This window comes from Mandrillus leucophaeus, unplaced genomic scaffold, assembly GCF_000951045.1.
Source record: "Mandrillus leucophaeus isolate KB7577 unplaced genomic scaffold, Mleu.le_1.0 Scaffold922, whole genome shotgun sequence".
NCBI lineage: Eukaryota > Metazoa > Chordata > Mammalia > Primates > Cercopithecidae > Mandrillus > Mandrillus leucophaeus.
The window spans coordinates 48,222-64,441 of NW_012110053.1; the positions used below are offsets into that span (position 1 = coordinate 48,222).

General features: G+C 50.7%; 1 protein-coding gene and 1 pseudogene across 3 annotated transcripts; one reads left to right on the forward strand and one right to left on the reverse strand.

The window, feature by feature from the left end:
- The first annotated feature begins 62 nt into the window (after positions 1-62).
- On the forward strand, positions 63-4,548 carry LOC105531964 (annotated as a pseudogene). The gene is made up of 5 exons (XR_001004890.1): positions 63-261; positions 436-528; positions 2,135-2,204; positions 2,634-2,728; positions 4,377-4,548. The product of XR_001004890.1 is annotated as an uncharacterized LOC105531964 (transcript).
- Positions 4,549-5,912: 1,364 nt separating this feature from the next.
- On the reverse strand, positions 5,913-12,438 carry MMP19 (matrix metallopeptidase 19). 2 transcript variants are annotated; one of them, XM_011969981.1, is made up of 9 exons: positions 12,204-12,438; positions 11,822-11,907; positions 10,482-10,612; positions 10,052-10,267; positions 8,963-9,208; positions 8,070-8,198; positions 7,305-7,469; positions 7,020-7,147; positions 5,913-6,846 (listed from the first exon to the last, which is right to left on the reverse strand). In XM_011969981.1, exons 1-9 carry the CDS (start codon positions 12,288-12,290, stop codon positions 6,508-6,510), a joined length of 1,527 nt encoding a protein of 508 aa, XP_011825371.1. In that variant the 5' UTR covers positions 12,291-12,438; the 3' UTR covers positions 5,913-6,507. The 2 variants fall into 2 exon arrangements, with proteins under 2 accessions (XP_011825371.1, XP_011825372.1); XM_011969982.1 differs by lacking the exons at positions 7,020-7,147; positions 8,963-9,208 and having other exon boundaries at positions 5,916-6,846; positions 7,964-8,198.
- Positions 12,439-16,220: the final 3,782 nt, after the last annotated feature.

Consider the following 16,220-nt stretch of genomic DNA (forward strand, 5'->3'; position numbering starts at 1 on the left):
GCGCACACACACACACACACACACACACACACACGCAAACACACACGCCCTGTCCCCTTTCTCTACCCCCCAAGCTAGTTGCATTTAGCTCACAGAGCCTGGGCTGCGACTTGAAAGAGTTTAGGCAGCAACAAACAGAGTGGCCCTGGGGGTGCCCTCGACCGACAGCCGACCCCTCGGCGTCTAGGACCTCCGAGCGGGGATGCAGCTGGGGGTCTAGGGAAGCACTTCCACCCCCTCCTCCTCAACCCTGGCAGGGTGGTGAGTAGTTAATATCCCCTTCCCAACCCCCATCTTGTTCAGGGTCCCCAGACTTCCAAGCAGATTGAGGAGAGGAGCTCCGAGAGCCAACCCTCCAGCCTGTAAGGACCTTGATATCCAAAGGACAGCTGAAGGAAGTAAAGCGCCTGCATTTATGTCACTTCATTCCCACAGTGCCCGAAATGCCAGCTCCTCCTTGGTGTTCTCCTTTCAGGATCTGAATTCAAATCCCATTGGCAGCCCTGATACCGCTGGGGGAAGGGTAAGGTAGGAAAATTCCCACCAGTATCCTAAGGGGAGGTGCGAGTGGCTACCAGGATGTGAGATGTCTGTGGGCAAAGTCCTTGCTTATTCTATGAGGGGCTGTGGGATTAGGACTGTGGCTGGATGCCCCTTCCTCCAACAACTCCATCTCAGCATGAAGCTGAGGCTTTAAAACCCTGGCAAACTGTGGGTGTGTCTCTACTTAATTCCTCCTTCCAAACTCTTGGTGTCTGGTTTTTTCCCTCTTTCTGCCCTGTGGCTGGAGGAGCTGTCCGGAGACCCTACCATGACTCATACTGTCCTGGTCTCCCTCCCTCTCCCCTCTCTATTAACCTCACCCTTCCCAATCTCGTGAGATAGTATTAAGTCCCAGTCGCAGATAGGGCAATAATGTCCCTGCACCCCTCCCTCCACACATCCAGGGCTTCCTGTTCCTTCCATCCTCACCCTGAAGAGCTGCAGGGTGGTGGGGGCAGGCAAAGGCTCATTACTTTGTAAGATTTTCATTATTTTATAAGATTTCCTTTTACATTTTACTTAAGTGTCCTTGTTTCAGAGAGTGGTAAAGACAGATCCTGCTCCTCTCAATCCAATCCTATAGATTTCTTCAGTTATCTCAACAGGGTCATACTGGCTTCTGAAATGGGCACCATTATTTAAAGTAAATAGAGGTACAGAATCCTCAAGATTTATGGATACCTAAGTTTCTGTCCCGTGCCCCCCTGCAGGTTTCCCTATCCCCTAAAGACATTCATGGATGGATGAGAGGAGCTGACATCTCCCCCTCTGTGACCACTTTCTCTTTGGCCCTGGAGGAAGTCTTGCCCCTGGCTGTGACATCTGACCCCAGGCCCTTTAATCAACAACTCTCAGAGCCTCCACACCCAAGATGTGTTTTGGAACCCCAGGAAAATCCTGAAGTGGCACCTGCCCTGGTGTGTGCCCTTTGCTGCTGCTTTGGAATCATCTACTGCTGCTTCGGTGAGGGCAGGGCCAAGGACCTAGGGGGCCATTACCCAAGACTGTCACCCTCAAGGATGATGCCAACTTTCCTCCTTGCTCCTGAGCCATCTCACCTCTCTGCCAGGGGTTCCTACCTCCAGTGTGGCCCATGTTGCTCTGGCTGTATTCCTAGGCCTATGTCGTTGCTCTTGCCAGTTTCTTGTCCATCCTCCATGCCCATGCCTTCTAGCTCTCACTTCTGGCATCTATCATTTGCCCTTCTCTTACCTCCTACCTGAAAACCCCATTCCTAAATTATTCTCTATGTTTCAGGCTTCTTCACTCTTCCCCAAAAACCTGAATCAGCTTGTGCTGATTTTTTCCTATCTGCTATCCGTGAAAGGACAGACCTTCTTTCTATCCTTACTCCCCTCAATGTATCCATCTTACCTCTTGATTTTCCCTCCCATTCCCTCACAGTTCCGGAAACAGTGACCCCCCCCCCGACCCTAAGCTACCCCTTTCTGCCCCTGGGCTTGAGGTCTCCTGACATGCTGCTCCTGTCTTCTGCTCCTCTAGTGAGCCATTCCTCTCCCCTGGAATTCATCAGAGTCATCCCCATAGAGCCCCCTTCCTGCCTCTCAATGCCTCCTGCCTCACTTCCCAGGCTACCGCTGCTTCAAGACAGTGATGTTTCTCTCCAGTCTGCTGTCAGGAGCTTCCTACTGTGCCACAAGGTGCGGGTGCTGGAGACACAGCTGAGCCTGGAAATGAGAGTGGGCATTGCTGTGGTCATCACCACAGCACTCTCTACATAGACCACTCCTCTACGGCGTGGTCACCATGCTGGTTCACTGTGTTGGGCTCTTATTAACTGGTCTCCTGCTACGCCTGACCTTGGGTGCTGGAGCCCTGCTCTCCACTGAGCCTATCTACCAACCACCTTCAGCATGGGTGCCAGCTGGGGGGCTGCGGGGGCCGGCGCTGCTGGGAACCCTGCTCACACTTGGGTGGTCACGTCCATTCACAGTTCTGGGCACAGCCCTGCTGGGTTCTGCAGTGTTTGTGGCCTATGCTGACTAATTCCTGGAGGGGCTGGCACTGGGCAGTCGGCTGGGCCAACGCCTGTAGACACTTCCACCCTTGTCTTCTCTCTGCTGATATAGCTGGGTCTTACTGGGGATTTGGCCAGCCTTGGGGGCCCTTGGGGCCCTGGCCCAGTGGAAGCTCATGCCTGGGGAACATGGAGGCCATACCAGTGGTGAGTTAGTGCTGTGGTACAGAAGCAAGGTCATGCCTGAGGAACATGGAGGCCACACCAATGGTGAGTTAGTGCTGTGGTACAGAAGCAGCCAAACTGTGCCTACTTATGTCCCCAGTTCCTACTTGAGGAGGGGAAGGGGAGAAATACATTTGAGGAAGGAGAGTGGGGGAGGATGTCCAAGGTGAATGGGGCAGGGCACTGAAAAAAAAGTTGAAGGAGTCAGGGGAAGCAGGAGAGAGTTGCAGAAGGAAAGGAGGATCTCAGGGAAGTCTAGGAGGAAAGAATAGAATTCCAAAGAGTTGGCCGGGCGCGGTGGCTCAAGCCTGTAATCCCAGCACTTTGGGAGGCCGAGACGGGTGGATCACGAGGTCAGGAAATCGAGACCATCCTGGCTAACACGGTGAAACCCCGTCTCTACTAAAATACAAAAAAAATTAGCCGGGCGAGGCGGCGGGCGCCTGTACTCCCAGCTACTCGGGAGGCTGAGGCAGGAGAATGGCGTGAACCCGGGAGGCGGAGCTTGCAGTGAGCTGAGATCCGGCCACTGCACTCCAGCCTGGGCAACAGAGCCAGACTCCGTCTCAAAAAAAAAAAAAAAAAAAGAATTCCAAAGAGTTTCTTTTAGAATAAATGGGGGACTGGGCGTGGTGGCTCATGCCTGTAATCCCAGAACTTTGGGAGGCCAAGGCGGGCGGATCACGAAGTCAGGAGATCGAGACCATCGTGACTAACATGGTGAAACCCTGTGTCTACTAAAAATACAAAAAATAAACTAGCCAGGCGTGGTGGCGGGCGCCTGTAGTCCCAGCTAGTCTGGAGGCTGAGGCAGGAGAATGGTTTGAACCCGGGAGGTGGAGCTTGCAGTGAGCCGAGATCACACCAGTACACTCCAGCCTGGGTGACAGAGCAAGAGTCCGTTTCAAAAACAAAAAAAGAATAAATGGGAGGAAGATGAGGCTTGAGAGAAACATAACAGGAAGGTCAAATGGGTTTCTTTAGAGTGTATTAGGGTAGGATTCAGGTCTAAAGAGGCCTCCTTGAGTCTGTATTGCCCCCTCCTAAGCAGTGGTCTTTTTTTTTTTGAGACAGTCTCACTCTGTCACCCAGGCTGGAGTGCAGTGGCATGATCTTGGCTCACTGCAACCTCCGCCTCCTGGATTCAAGTGATTCTCATGCCTTAGCTTCCCGAGTAGCTGGGATTACAGATGTGCACCACCATGCCCGGCTAGTCTTTGTATCTTTAGTAGAGACAGGGTTTCACCATGTTGGCCAGGCTGGCCCTGAACTCCCGACCTCAAGTGATCCACCCACCTCAGCCTCCCAAAGTGCTGGGATTACAAGCGTGAGCCACCGCACCCGGCCAGCAGTGGTCTGAAGCCACCAGCAAGGGCATCTCCAACTCCTTCCGACCCTTTAGCAAAAGGCCAAATGGCACTGGATCCCCTCTGGGGTGGGGCTTTGTGAGGGCAGCTATCGGCACCAGCTCCCTGCCAATACCTGGAGCCCTGCTGACAGTCTCACTCCAGTGAGTGGGGGGCTTGGGGACACCCTGGGCAGATGGAGTAGAGGGCATATGGGGATGGTCAGGGTGGGAGGGGGGCTCTGAGCCAGGCCCCTCCTTCCTCTCTGCCCTGTGTCCCCCCAGCGTTATTTCCAGAGTCTTCAAGAGTGCCAACTGGAACCAGGACCCCAGGCCACAGCCCCCTACGCCGTCCTGGACCTGGATTCTGACTGTGGTTCCACTGTACCCCTTACCTGAATCTCTGGTTCTAACCAGACCTGAGCCTGGACTTCCACTTTTGCCCTCACCCCTGTGAGGGCCTGGGAGCACTAGGTGGACAGGGTTTGAGCCACAGGACCTGCACATAAACTTCCCCACCTCTTGGACTTGGGGATAGGATCTGTGCCTCAACCCAGACCAGCCTTGTAGGAATATGTTCCAAGAACAGAGAAGAGTCTTATGGGGAAGGGGGAAGAAGGGAAGTATGAATATTTACCTCCGACCAATAATAGAGGTACCCTGGTCCCCGAAGAAACTGACTACCGAATTCCCTCCAAGCCTTACCCATATAGTCTTTTTTTTTTTGAGACAAGGTCTTGTTCTGTCCAGTGCCGTGGCGTGATCATAGCTCATGACAACCTTGACTTCCCCGGCCCAAGCAAGCCTCTCATTCAGCCTCCCGAGTGGCTGGGACCACAGGCGCCACACACAGCTAATTTTTATTCATTTGTTTTTATTTTTTTTTTGCAGAGACAGGGTCTCCCTATGTTGCCCAAGCTGGTCTTGAACTCCTGGGCTCCAGTGATCCTCCTGCTTCAGCTCCCAAAGTGCTAGGATTATAGCCACCGTACCTGGTCTTGAAATAGCCTTTTAAATATCCACCTCGGCATGCCTCACAGTGGTAGAAACAAGCGGTTTTTGTTTTGTAGGATCAGGGAGCTTCTAAGGCATTTGATAGCTTTTTGATGGGAAGAAGGGCTCTGAGGAGCTCCAAGATACCCCCACCTCCAGGCACTTCATTAGGGGGTAGTTGGGTTTCTTTGACCTTCCCCCTGGGCCCCATAGGCTTAAACCCCCACCTCCTACCTCAGCTAGGAGCACTAGCTTCCATGGTGCTTCCACTTTTCTCCTCAACCTGGGGAAGACCACAGGGCAGTGCCTGCCTCAGGACCTGCCTTCCCGAAAAGCTGGCTTCTTGCTCCAAGGAGAGAGCATTGGCCCACCTGCCAGAGTCTTGCCTTTTGCCCAAAGGAGCCTGGTCTTCAGGGCTGCATAGGAGACTAGTGCTTTCTCTGCTTCTCACTGTGGGTGGCACTAATTTCCTCCTTAACCAGAACTTTGTTCCAGCCACTAAGCCACTCTAACTCTTCCCCCTCTGACTCTCCTGCCCCAGGTCTGTTCCTGGTTTCCCAGATGCATAAAGGAAGACATATCCCTCCCCTGGGCAGCAAGGCTACAATGGGAGGGAGGGAGAACATGGGAGCATGTGAATAAAATGGCATTACATACTGAACCAGGAGTCCAGCCTCTGCTGTTGCTGTTCTTTTCTTTCTCTGCACCCCAAAACAAAGAGCTAACCATCTTGACAAATCCTCTGTCCCCTAAAGATCTAATAGAGGTACCTGTATCATACAGACTACTGTAAGAGTTATACAACCAGCTAGAGGAAGAGCTGTTCAGTCCTCTCTTATGAACATAGAGTTAGCCTTTATTAAACACAAATGTACCAGACACTGTGCCAGGCACTTCACATACAGTATTTCATTTAATGCAACAACCCTGCAGGACTGGTCTTAACCTAATGTTGCAAATGGGGAATCTGAGGTTCAACAAGGTTAATTAGCTTGCCCATAACCATAAGCACGTAAATGTGATTCTCAAGGATTCCAAGGCCCTTGCTCAGTTTAGTGGCCATGCTGTTTTCTTGCATTTTATGTAAGAAGAACAGGACCCAGGCATCTGCCTCCACCATTGACCTCCAGAAAAGAGATGACATAGTTGGAAGGGCTGTCTAAGACAGACAGGAAATGGAGTTGGGGGCCAAATCTGAGTTAGGGGAGCACTTCTCAGGATTGAAAGAGCACAGGAGAGTGGTGGCTGGAGCTGGAACTGTTAGAGGCCTGAGTTCTACAGTCATGCTCCTGCTACAGCACCTGCGAGGTTCAACTGAGCAGACAGGTATTTCATTCAGGTATTAGGCCTCTGGGAGGGAATGAAAGGGTGGGTGGTGGAGCCTGAGGGCGTAATGTCCAAGATTGTGTCTGTGGGTGAGCAGTCAGTATTCAAATGTGGTATCTGTGGCTGAGAGAGTGGTATCCAAAGTTGTGCCCATACCTGAAGGAGTGGTATCCCCACCTGATGGGGTAGTGTCTACAGTCTGGGGACGACAGTGCATCCAGTTGTGGGCAATATTTCTGGGATAGCCTTTCTCTACTCGAAGCTGCTGGTTGAGGCGCCAGTAGACTTTGCCTTTGAAGAAGAAGACTCGGCCATCTTGCCAACTCGTAGCAGCTGAAGGCTGGTTTGGTACTCCCGTAAACAAACCCTTGATTGGTTTGGGGTAGCTGCTGAAGTCAGTTCGGGCCAGCTCGTCCCACTGCCAGTACCCGGAGCCCTGGATATGGGATGGGTGGGGAGAGGAAGAGGAGAAAGCTTAGGACCCCCAGAGGTCTACCCCCAGCCCAGTGTAGCTGCAGAACATCTCCCTTCAAGCACAAGCTTCGATTCTCAGTATAAGGTAGCCCACCCCTCCTAAGAAGGGATTTGCCCTTGCTTTGAACTTTATACCTTAAAGAGGAACACCTTTTGGTTGAGAGGCCAATAGAAAGCTGCATCCAGGTTAGGTTCTACCCTATTCAGCTTCTTGGGGAAGCCAGGAGACATCTTGAAATTAACGTAGCGCCACACCTTGTCTCCTGAGAGCATGTGAGGAGAGAACAAGTCACCTCTGTCCTCAGGTGATAGCTTTTGGTCTCCTCCGGTCCACCCATTCAGAAACTTCTCATTTCCCTCACTTTTATAGTTTAAGATTAGGTCCTCCTCAAGTAAGATACTGTAAACTAGCCCCCTTACCCTTAAAGAAGTGAATCCATTGTGTTCGAGGCGAATAGACAGCAGCATCCAGGTTTCCGGGGAGCCCCTCCCAAAGGGCAGACACTCGGAACAAGGGGCCTGGCCCTGAATCTGATACAGTCCACACGTAGTCCCTCTTGAAAGCATAGGTCGTCCCACGGGGCCCTTAGAGTAATGGTGTGTCAACAAGTCAAAAAGACAGAGGTCAAGTAGACAGAAACTTGGGGGTATCTCAGGCTGACTAACAATTTGCCCTCCCCCTGCAGGCTGATTCTTCAAATATTCATTCAACTTTGATTCAAGGAGAAAATTAAAGGCAGAGAAAGAGGACTCAGAACGCTTTGTTGCTCAGATCATTTCAGCTTTGGTCTACTCAACAAAACAAAAGTCCTGCAGATAGCTATTCCTCCTTAGGAACCTCAGCCTCCCCTCCAAGTGGCTTCCTAGTTGTCCTTCCAACCAGGTGCAACACCCTCTCTAACAGGCAATCTGGTTAATGTAGTTTTCTCCATCTTGCTGCATTTCCAGATGTGTTCTAGTGGCCCTAGAGGGTGGCAACCTTGGTAAGTGCCTGCCTAAGCCACCTTTAATTTGGTTCTGAACTCTCCCTCCCCATGTCACATGTCTCCTTCCATGGTCATTAATGCCTGGGATCTAACCTCCATTGCTCATGCTGAAGTCCCATGTCACTCCCATATGTCCAGGCCTCAGGATCAGCAGGCTGCCCCCACTGCCTGCCAACAGCCTGGAGGGGAAGGACCTCACCCAGCATCATGGCATCCAGTTCACTACTGCAGGGGTCTGGCATGGGACTGGGTTCTGTGGGCACTGGGGACACAGTGGGCAGCTCTGTCTCTTCTTCTTCCTCATCCTTTATCACTGGACTCTTCTTGCCTACAAGGTAAAGTCATGCTGCTTAGGGAGAGAACTCACAGCACCTGTCCTCCGCACCAGTCTCCTGTAAGTTTTGCCCAGAGGCCCCATACAGAGGGGAGAAGGGAATCCTAGAGCATTGTCATTCGTGGTAGGCAATATTATGTTGGTATCAGTGGAAGACACATTGTAGGTTTGAGAAGCACCAGAAAGGGAGAAGGAGGATTATTAGAATGTGCATTCTTGCCGGGTGTGGTGGCTCACACCTGTAATCCTAGCACTTTGGGAGGCTGAGGCGGGTGGATTGCCTGAGCTCAGGAATTCAAGACCATCCTGGGCAACATGGTGAAACCCGTCTCTACTAAAATACAAAAAAAATTAGCTGGGCATGGTGGCGTGCACCTGTAATCCCAGCTACTTGGGAGACTGAGGCAGGAGAATCGCTTGAACCCGGGAGGCAGAGGTTGCAGTGAGCCAAGATTGTGCCATTGCACTCCAGCCTGGGTGACAGAGTGAGGCTCCATCTCAAAAAAAAAAAAAAGAAGAAGAAGAATGTGCATTCTCCATCCCCAAGCATGGGTGTAAGGAGAGAGAGGCCTGGAAGGTAGATTAGACATAGAAAAGTCAGAGAGAAACTGTTCCTGAAAATGAAGAAGACTGAGTAACTGGGCTGGAAGAGAAGAAAGACACTAAGCTATATCCCTATATGGAGGCTAGACCTGTCTCTTCAAGCCTTGACATGGGAGTCAGACTGACCCTCCCCCTCACTAGGGGAAGGGACTGACCATAGAGAGCCTGGATGCCTGCCACATCATCTGGGTGTAGCTTGAAGTGGGGCTGGTAGCCCTGGTAGACTGGGGCCATGAGGGCCTGGGAATATCGGGAGTGCCCCAGCCCCAGGGCATGGCCCACTTCATGGGCTGCAATGATGCGCAGGTTCACCCCGCGGTAGGTCCCCTCAGTCCAGAACTCGTCTTCATCGAAGTGCACACTGCCCAGCTCTGGGATGTCGGCATGGGCCAGGACTCTCCCTGGACAAAGGCAAAGGTGAACAGGAAGGAGGTCAGAGCCCGCTAGGCCAGAGCACACCCTGCCTATTATAAACTCTAATTAATGCATGCCCTTAAAATTCCCCCAGCTATGTTCACTGTCTCTTGGATGCTTCTTTCTCTCCTTTCAGATTCCCCTGTCATCACCCAGTTCTCTCAGGAATGCCCATCACTGTCCCTTACCTCCCCAGCCACTCCATGCTCTCTGACCCAGTCCTCTCTGGCCCATACCTCTAAGGTATGCCTTGAACAGGGGAACTTAAGGGAGAAAAAGAAGCATAGGCAGCCAGGGGTGATGGCTCACACCTGTAATCCCAACATTTTCAGAGGTCAATGCAGGATGACTGCTTGAGTACAGGAGTTTTAGACCAGCCTGGGCAACATAGCAAAACCTCATCTCTACAAAAATTAGCCAGGTGTGGTAGTGTTTTCCTGTAGTCTCTACCTGGGAGGCTGAGGTGGGAGGATCACTTGAGCCTGGGAGGTTGAGGCTGCAGGGAGCCATGATTGTGCCACTGTACTCCAGTCTGGGCAACAGAGTGAGACTCTGTCAAGCAAGCAAGAGAGAGGAAAGAAAGAAGGGAGGGCAGGAGGGAGGAAGAGAAGGAAGGAAGGAAGAAAGGGAGGGAGGGAGGGAAGGAGGGAGGGAGGGAGGCACCATGTAGATGACCAACTGCTCCCCTGCTCCCGTTAGAAGGTAATTAGAGTGTATGGTGCAGGTGGGATAAAGGGCAGCCCAAACATCAAGGTTCCAGAGTCACTGGTTCAAGGAGACAGAGGTAATCTCAGAGGTCTATGAGGTGGGAACTGAGAACTGTTGCCTACCAGGCCCATCAAAAGAATTGGAACAGTACAAGCTTTGGCGGCCATGGAAGGAGAGGCGGATGTCAGCCCCACCAGCCTGCACCTCTCGGAAGGTCAAGGGAGCCACATTGCTCCAGTACTGGAAGGCTTGACGCAGGGCTGCCCGGGCTGTGTGGGATGGAAGGGTGGAGGGCAGGTTCAAGATGCGGAAAGTCAAGTGCTTCTTTCTCCAGCGGCCTAGTTAATGACCAGAAAACAGATTAGAAATACAGATCCTTCTGCCAACCCCAGAGAGCTCCTCTGGGTTTAGGCATTCAACCCCCAAGACAGGTGATAACCAGGTAATCACCAGGTATTCAACACTGAGCTGGTCCAGACTGTCCTGATGCCACCCAGAGTCCAGAATCACAGCACCCCTCCTCTCCCTCCCTTTTCCAGGCTCCGTTCTCACCCAGCAACAGGTATTTAAGGGTCTTCTGGTTGAAGGGATCCTCTAGGCCACAACGAGGCTGCTTCATGCGGGCCCTTGTGGCATCATCCAGCTGACCTGAGACTGGAAGTTCAGATGCTTCCTGAAAAGCTCTGAAGGAGGGAGAGGGATGGGTCTACCAGGACAGGAAAATCTGAAATGACCGGGAGCTGGAGATGATTGCTCTTTGACTTCCTGCTGCCCAAGGTCATGGCCAAGAATAGCACAGAATCCCTGAAGCTGACAGGGTTACTCCAGCCTCCAGTCCTCATAATTTGGACTTTCTACAGAAATGGAGATACTCCAGCTTCATCTCCCCATTTCAGGCTCTTTCATTCGAGTAAGCTGACCCTCAGGTGTAGCCTTCCTCCTCTACTGTAATTTCTTTTTCTTTCTTTCTTTCTTTCTTTCTTTCTTTCTTTCTTTCTCTTTCTCTCTCTCTCTGTCTCTCTCTCTCTTTCTTTCTCTCTCTCTCTCTGTCTCTCTCTCTTTCTTTCTTTCTCTCTCTCTTCCTTTCTTTCTCTTTCTTTCTTTTTCTTCTCTCTTTCTCTCTCTTTCTTCCTTTCTTTTTTGGTAGAGATGGGGTCTCACTGTGTTGCCCAGGTTGCTCTCAAACTTCTGGGCTCAAGCAATTCCCCTGCCTGGATCTCCCAAAGTGCTGGGATTACAGGCGTGAGCCACCGTGCCCGGCCCTTCTACTGCAATTTCTAACCTTCTCCTACTCTGTGGAGGTGTCCGGCTCCCCTGCTCTGGAGAGCTTCCCACTAGTGCTCCCACCTGACAGCCTGTCCTCTTTCAACCTCCTCCCCTCCTGGCTGGATACCCCTCCCAGCCCAGCTTGCTTTAGAGCAATTTCATCCATCTACGGACTGTCATAGGGCCTATGGGCTTTTCAAGGGACCTGAACATATCTGACAGCAGAAAGAAAAACAATCCATTATATCAACATACAAAATTATAAAACAGAAATAAGTACTGAATTAAAGGCCCACAAAAGGTAACAGCATGTCAACAACTCAACTCAGTTTTACATATCATTATACTTTATGTGGGCTATAACTAAATATTAGTATTTGAGATATGATGTGGGTAGAGACTCCAAAGGAGTGCTTAGGGCCTAGGGAGATCCAATGACTGTATTCCTGGTCTGTGAATCCCCATCTCACCCCATGCCCCACCACCATAATAATGATCGCCACCCATCTCTAGATCCCTGCCATGGTTTAGGGTCAGGAGGAGGTGGGCCTAGGGAGAGGAAGGTATGAGAAGGAAGAAGACCTTTAGACCTTAGCCCTAAAGGCATGCACCTCATAGCTTCTCACCTCAGAGCCTCAGTGATATCTTCTGGCTTGAAGTTATTAGATCCTTCTAGAGGCTTCTGTAGGTACCCATATTGCAACAGGTACTCCTGTGATGGGAGTGGAGGTAAGCAGGTTAAAAGGGGGTTAGTCTCAGAGTAAAGTTTCTAAGTGACCTAACAGGTCCCTCAGGAAAGAAGGGGCCAGATATGGAAGCACTAATGCAGAAGCACCTTAGAGAAGGGGCTCAGGTGGAACAAGGGGAGGCAGCGGGAGATGGGCAGGGTAGACCATGGGGCAGAGGGAGCAAGGGAAAGGCAGGCAGTCTGGGGGTCAGGAGGGAGGCTTGGATGGGCAGTAACCCCCGTCCCTCCCCTGGCCCAGGTCTCTTTCTTGGGGGACTTACCACGGCCATCTCCTCTGCAAGCCCCAGGACCCGACCTGAGACTGTCATGGGGAGTAGGAAGCCCAGCCACAGCTGCTGCCAGTTCATGGTCCCACCAGACAAGAGCTCCAGAGGCTGTCTGTGCCCTCTGACCTGAGATTTCTGGGAGCCTGGGGGAAGCAATGCTAGGCAGAGGGACTCTTTCCTCCAGTTCTTTTTACTCTCCAGCCTCTGGTCCTCTTTATAACAGCTGAGGGGAATTGTGGGGAGAGGCAGAGGGAGGTGACTCAGCCAAGAGATATGTTGCAATTCACCATTAACACTTGCCCTACCAGAGAGTGGAAGCCAAAGAGAGTTCCCAATCCCTTCCCTCAGAGTCCTCTGCTGGAGATGGAAAAACTTTTCATACTGCCCTAGGGTGAGCATCCGGGCAGGACGAGAACCAGAATCTCTGGAGAGTCTAGAGATAGGGACCATGGACATCCCCTGGAGTTAGACATCGCTGTGCCCCAGGGACCCTGGGCCAGCAAATCACTCTGCCCCTACCTTTGAGTTTCCCTAGGATAAGCTGAGAGGTAGGAAACAGCTGAGGTAGCTTGGGTTTCAGGTGAAGGAGTCAAGGGTGAAGTCCTCAGTTTCTTTGTACCCAAGACCAAGTTGGGAATACAAATGCTCCTGAAACCCACTTATGTCTGCTTTAATAAAAAGCCATTATTTCAAGAATCTGATGAGCTTGGAATATGTGGGTGTAGGTGGGGCTTAACAAGGGCACAAATAAGTAAAGGGCGCAGAGCCTACCCTCAGGGAGCTTACAGATCCGGTGAGGCAGATCAAAACACCTGGGAAAAGGGGAGCCAGCATTCCGGGCCAGTGGTGACTCACCCTAAGGGGCTTGGGGCTGGGGGGAGGTTTGCTGAGAAGGCAGGCTTTGAGATGGGCTTTGAAGGCCAGCTAAGGATTGATGGGGGAAGGCCAGGCATGGTGGCTCACTCTTGTAATCCTAGCACTTTGAAAGGCCAAGGCAGGGAGATCACTTGAGATCAAGTTCGAGACCAGCCTGACCAACATGGTGAAACCTTTTTTCTACTGAAAATACAAAAATTAGCCGGGTATGGTGGCGGGTGCCTGTAATCCAAGCTACTCTTGAGGCTGAGGCGGGAGAATCGCTTGAACCCAGGAGGCGGAGGTTGCAGTGAGTTGAAATCGCACCATTGCACTCCAGCCTGGGCAACAGAGCAAAAACTCCATCTCAAAAAAAAAAAAAAAAAAAGAATTGATAGGGTAAAAGGATACTGAGAGACAGACAGTGCAGGTCTTGAGTAAAAGTGCAGAGCTGAGAGCCTGCTGTACTCAGTAAGTCAGAAGGGTCAGGACTGCTTCATTCACCACTGAATCCCGAGTGCCTGTCCCAGGCCATCTCCATGCTTTCGAGGCCCTACTTAATAAATCACTGTCAAAGAATGACGGGGTGGGAAAGTGGTTGGGAGACAGAATTTGGAGGGGGCCTTAAAAGCTATGCAAGGAAAAGAAGAAAAACTTACATTTTAAAATACCGGCTGGGCGCGATGGCTCACACCTGTAATCCCAGCACTTTTGGGGGCTGAGGTGGGCGGATCACGAGGTCAGGAGTTTCAGACCAGCCCGGCCAACATAGCAAAATCTTGTCTCTACTAAAATACCAAAAATTAGCCGGGTGTGATGGCATGCGCCTGTAATCCCAGTTACTGTGGAGGCTGAGGCAGAAGAATTGCTTAAACCCAGGGGACGGAGGTTGCAGTGAGCTAAGATCGTACCACTGCACTCCAGCCCGGGCAACAGAGCAAGACTCTGTCTTGGAAAAAAATAAAATTAAATTAAAATAAATAAAAATATGGCCGGGCGCAGTGGGTCATGCTTGTAATCCCGGCACTTTGGAAGGCCAAGGTAGGCAGATCACAAGGTCAGGAGTTCGAGACCATCCTGGTCAACATGGTGAAACCCTGTCTCTACTAAAATAAAAAAATTAGCCCAGTGTGGTGGCATGCACCTATAGTCCCAGCTACTTGGGAGGCTGAGGCAGGAGAATTGGTTAAACTGGGGAGGCGGAGATTGCAGTGAGCTGAGATCATGCCACTGGACTCCAGCCTGGTGACAGAGTGAGACTCCGTCTCAAAATTAATTAATTAATTAGTTAATTAAAATAAAAATACCTACTATTGGGTGATGGGTGCACCAAAATCTCACAAATCACCACTAAACACTAAAGAACTTATGCAACCAAATACCACCTGTTCCCCAAAAACCTATGGAAATAAAAAATTAAAAGTAAATAAAGGCCGGGCATGGTGGCTCACACTTGTAATCCCAGCACTTTGGGAGGCTGAGGTGGGTGGATCACCTGAGGTCAAGAGTTTGAGACCAGCCTGGCCAACATGGTGAAACCCTCTCTCTACTAAAAATACAAAAAGTAGCCAGGCGTGGTGGCACGCGCCTGTAATCCCAGCTACTTGGGAGGCTGAGGCAGGAGAATTGCTTGAACCTGGGAGACAGAGGTTGCAGTGAGCCGAGATTGCATCACTGCACTCCATCCTAGGCGACAGAGCCAGACTCTATCCCAAAAAAATAGTAAAAAAAAAAAAAAAAAAAAATAGTTACTATGTATTACATGCTTTATATATTACCTCCTTTAGTTCTCACAGCCATCTGGTGAGGGGAGAATTATTCTGACCCCTTTTTGTAGGAGGAAATAGATACTCAGAAAGGGAAATTTGACCAAGAACATGGAACTCCCAACTGGCCTGACCTTATTCAAATCCCTCTGCTGACTCTATAACTCATGCTCTTTCCATACACCACAATGACACTTAGAGCTTAGTTCTTTAAGTAACTAGGAGCCCCTGAAGGATCCACCATCAGTTACACATCATACATTTGCATATTGTTCTAAAGCACAACGAAGTAGACATAGGAATGGGGGGAAAGGTAGCTGAACTTATGTTCTCAGAAGGGCTGGGAGGCTACAAGGGAACACCTCATAGCCCAGGATCAAGGTGGGGGATGCTCCTGATTCACACTGCTGCCCTCAGTGATGCTGGTCCCTCTGAGCCATCCACCACCCAACTGGTAACCATTGGGTGACTAAGTCTCAAGTGACCAGTGACAGGCAAGGAAGGACAGAAAACCTCTGAGAGATGAGTGACAGGGCCCATCACCAAGGCTGATGCACCCAGGAAATGATGGAGTTTGGGGACAAGTTCCTGCTTAGTCCCCTGCAGGGCTCTTTCTCCTCTCTTTCCTCCCTCGTTCTACCCCCATTCCTGTTTTTCTCCTTTTGAGAACAGAACATGGGCCAATTGAAAATTAATTACGATTTTTAAAAGTAATGTTTTGTGTTTTTTTCCTGAATAAGTTATTCATCATTCATTATAATATTTGGTATTAGAAAATACCAAAACAAAGAAGAAAATGAAAACCACTAGTAAATTCTACCCAAAAGAGAACCACTAGTAACATTTTGATGCATTTCTTTGAAACTGTCTGAGGACCTGAGTTTATCCAGCTCCGCCTGCCTAGCCTCAGCCACTGGAGACTGGCTGGGACGGAGGAGAAAGCTTTAGGAGCCAGAGAGGATAATGGAGAGACGTGAGGGGAGAGGTGGGGAAGAGACAGACACGGAGGATGCAAGGGACAGGAGTAAAGTAAAACGAATGCTATAGCAAATTACTCCCTCCCCTTAGAAATCTCACGTAAGGAAAAAAAGAAAAAAAAATTTTTTTTTTTGGTCTCCCAGGCTGGAATGCAGTGGTACAATAATCCTGGCTCACTGCAACCTTCGCCTTCTGGGCTCAAGCAATCCTCCCACTTCAGCCTCCAGCATAACTGGGGCTACAGGCATGCACCACCCAGCCCAGCTAATTTTTGTATTTTTTGTAGAAAGGGTGGGGGGCGGGGGAGGCAGGTTTCCTATGTTGCTCAAGCTTGTCTTGGGCTCAAGTGATCCGCCCACCTCGGCCTCCCAAAGTGCTGTGATTATACCTGTGAGCCACTGTGCCCAGCCAG

What these genes read in the sequence shown, in the direction of transcription:
- MMP19 (XM_011969981.1), bottom strand. Translation starts at nt 12,290, where the DNA reads ATGAACTGGCAGCAGCTGTGGCTGGGCTTCCTACTCCCCATGACAGTC. An exon ending in GATATCACTGAGGCTCTGAG is followed by an intron (nt 10,613 to 11,821) that starts GTGAGAAGCTAT and finishes TCCCTCCTTCAG; the next exon opens with AGCTTTTCAGGAAGCATCTG. An exon ending in CAATTCTTTTGATGGGCCTG is followed by an intron (nt 9,209 to 10,051) that starts GTAGGCAACAGT and finishes GCCTTTGTCCAG; the next exon opens with GGAGAGTCCTGGCCCATGCC.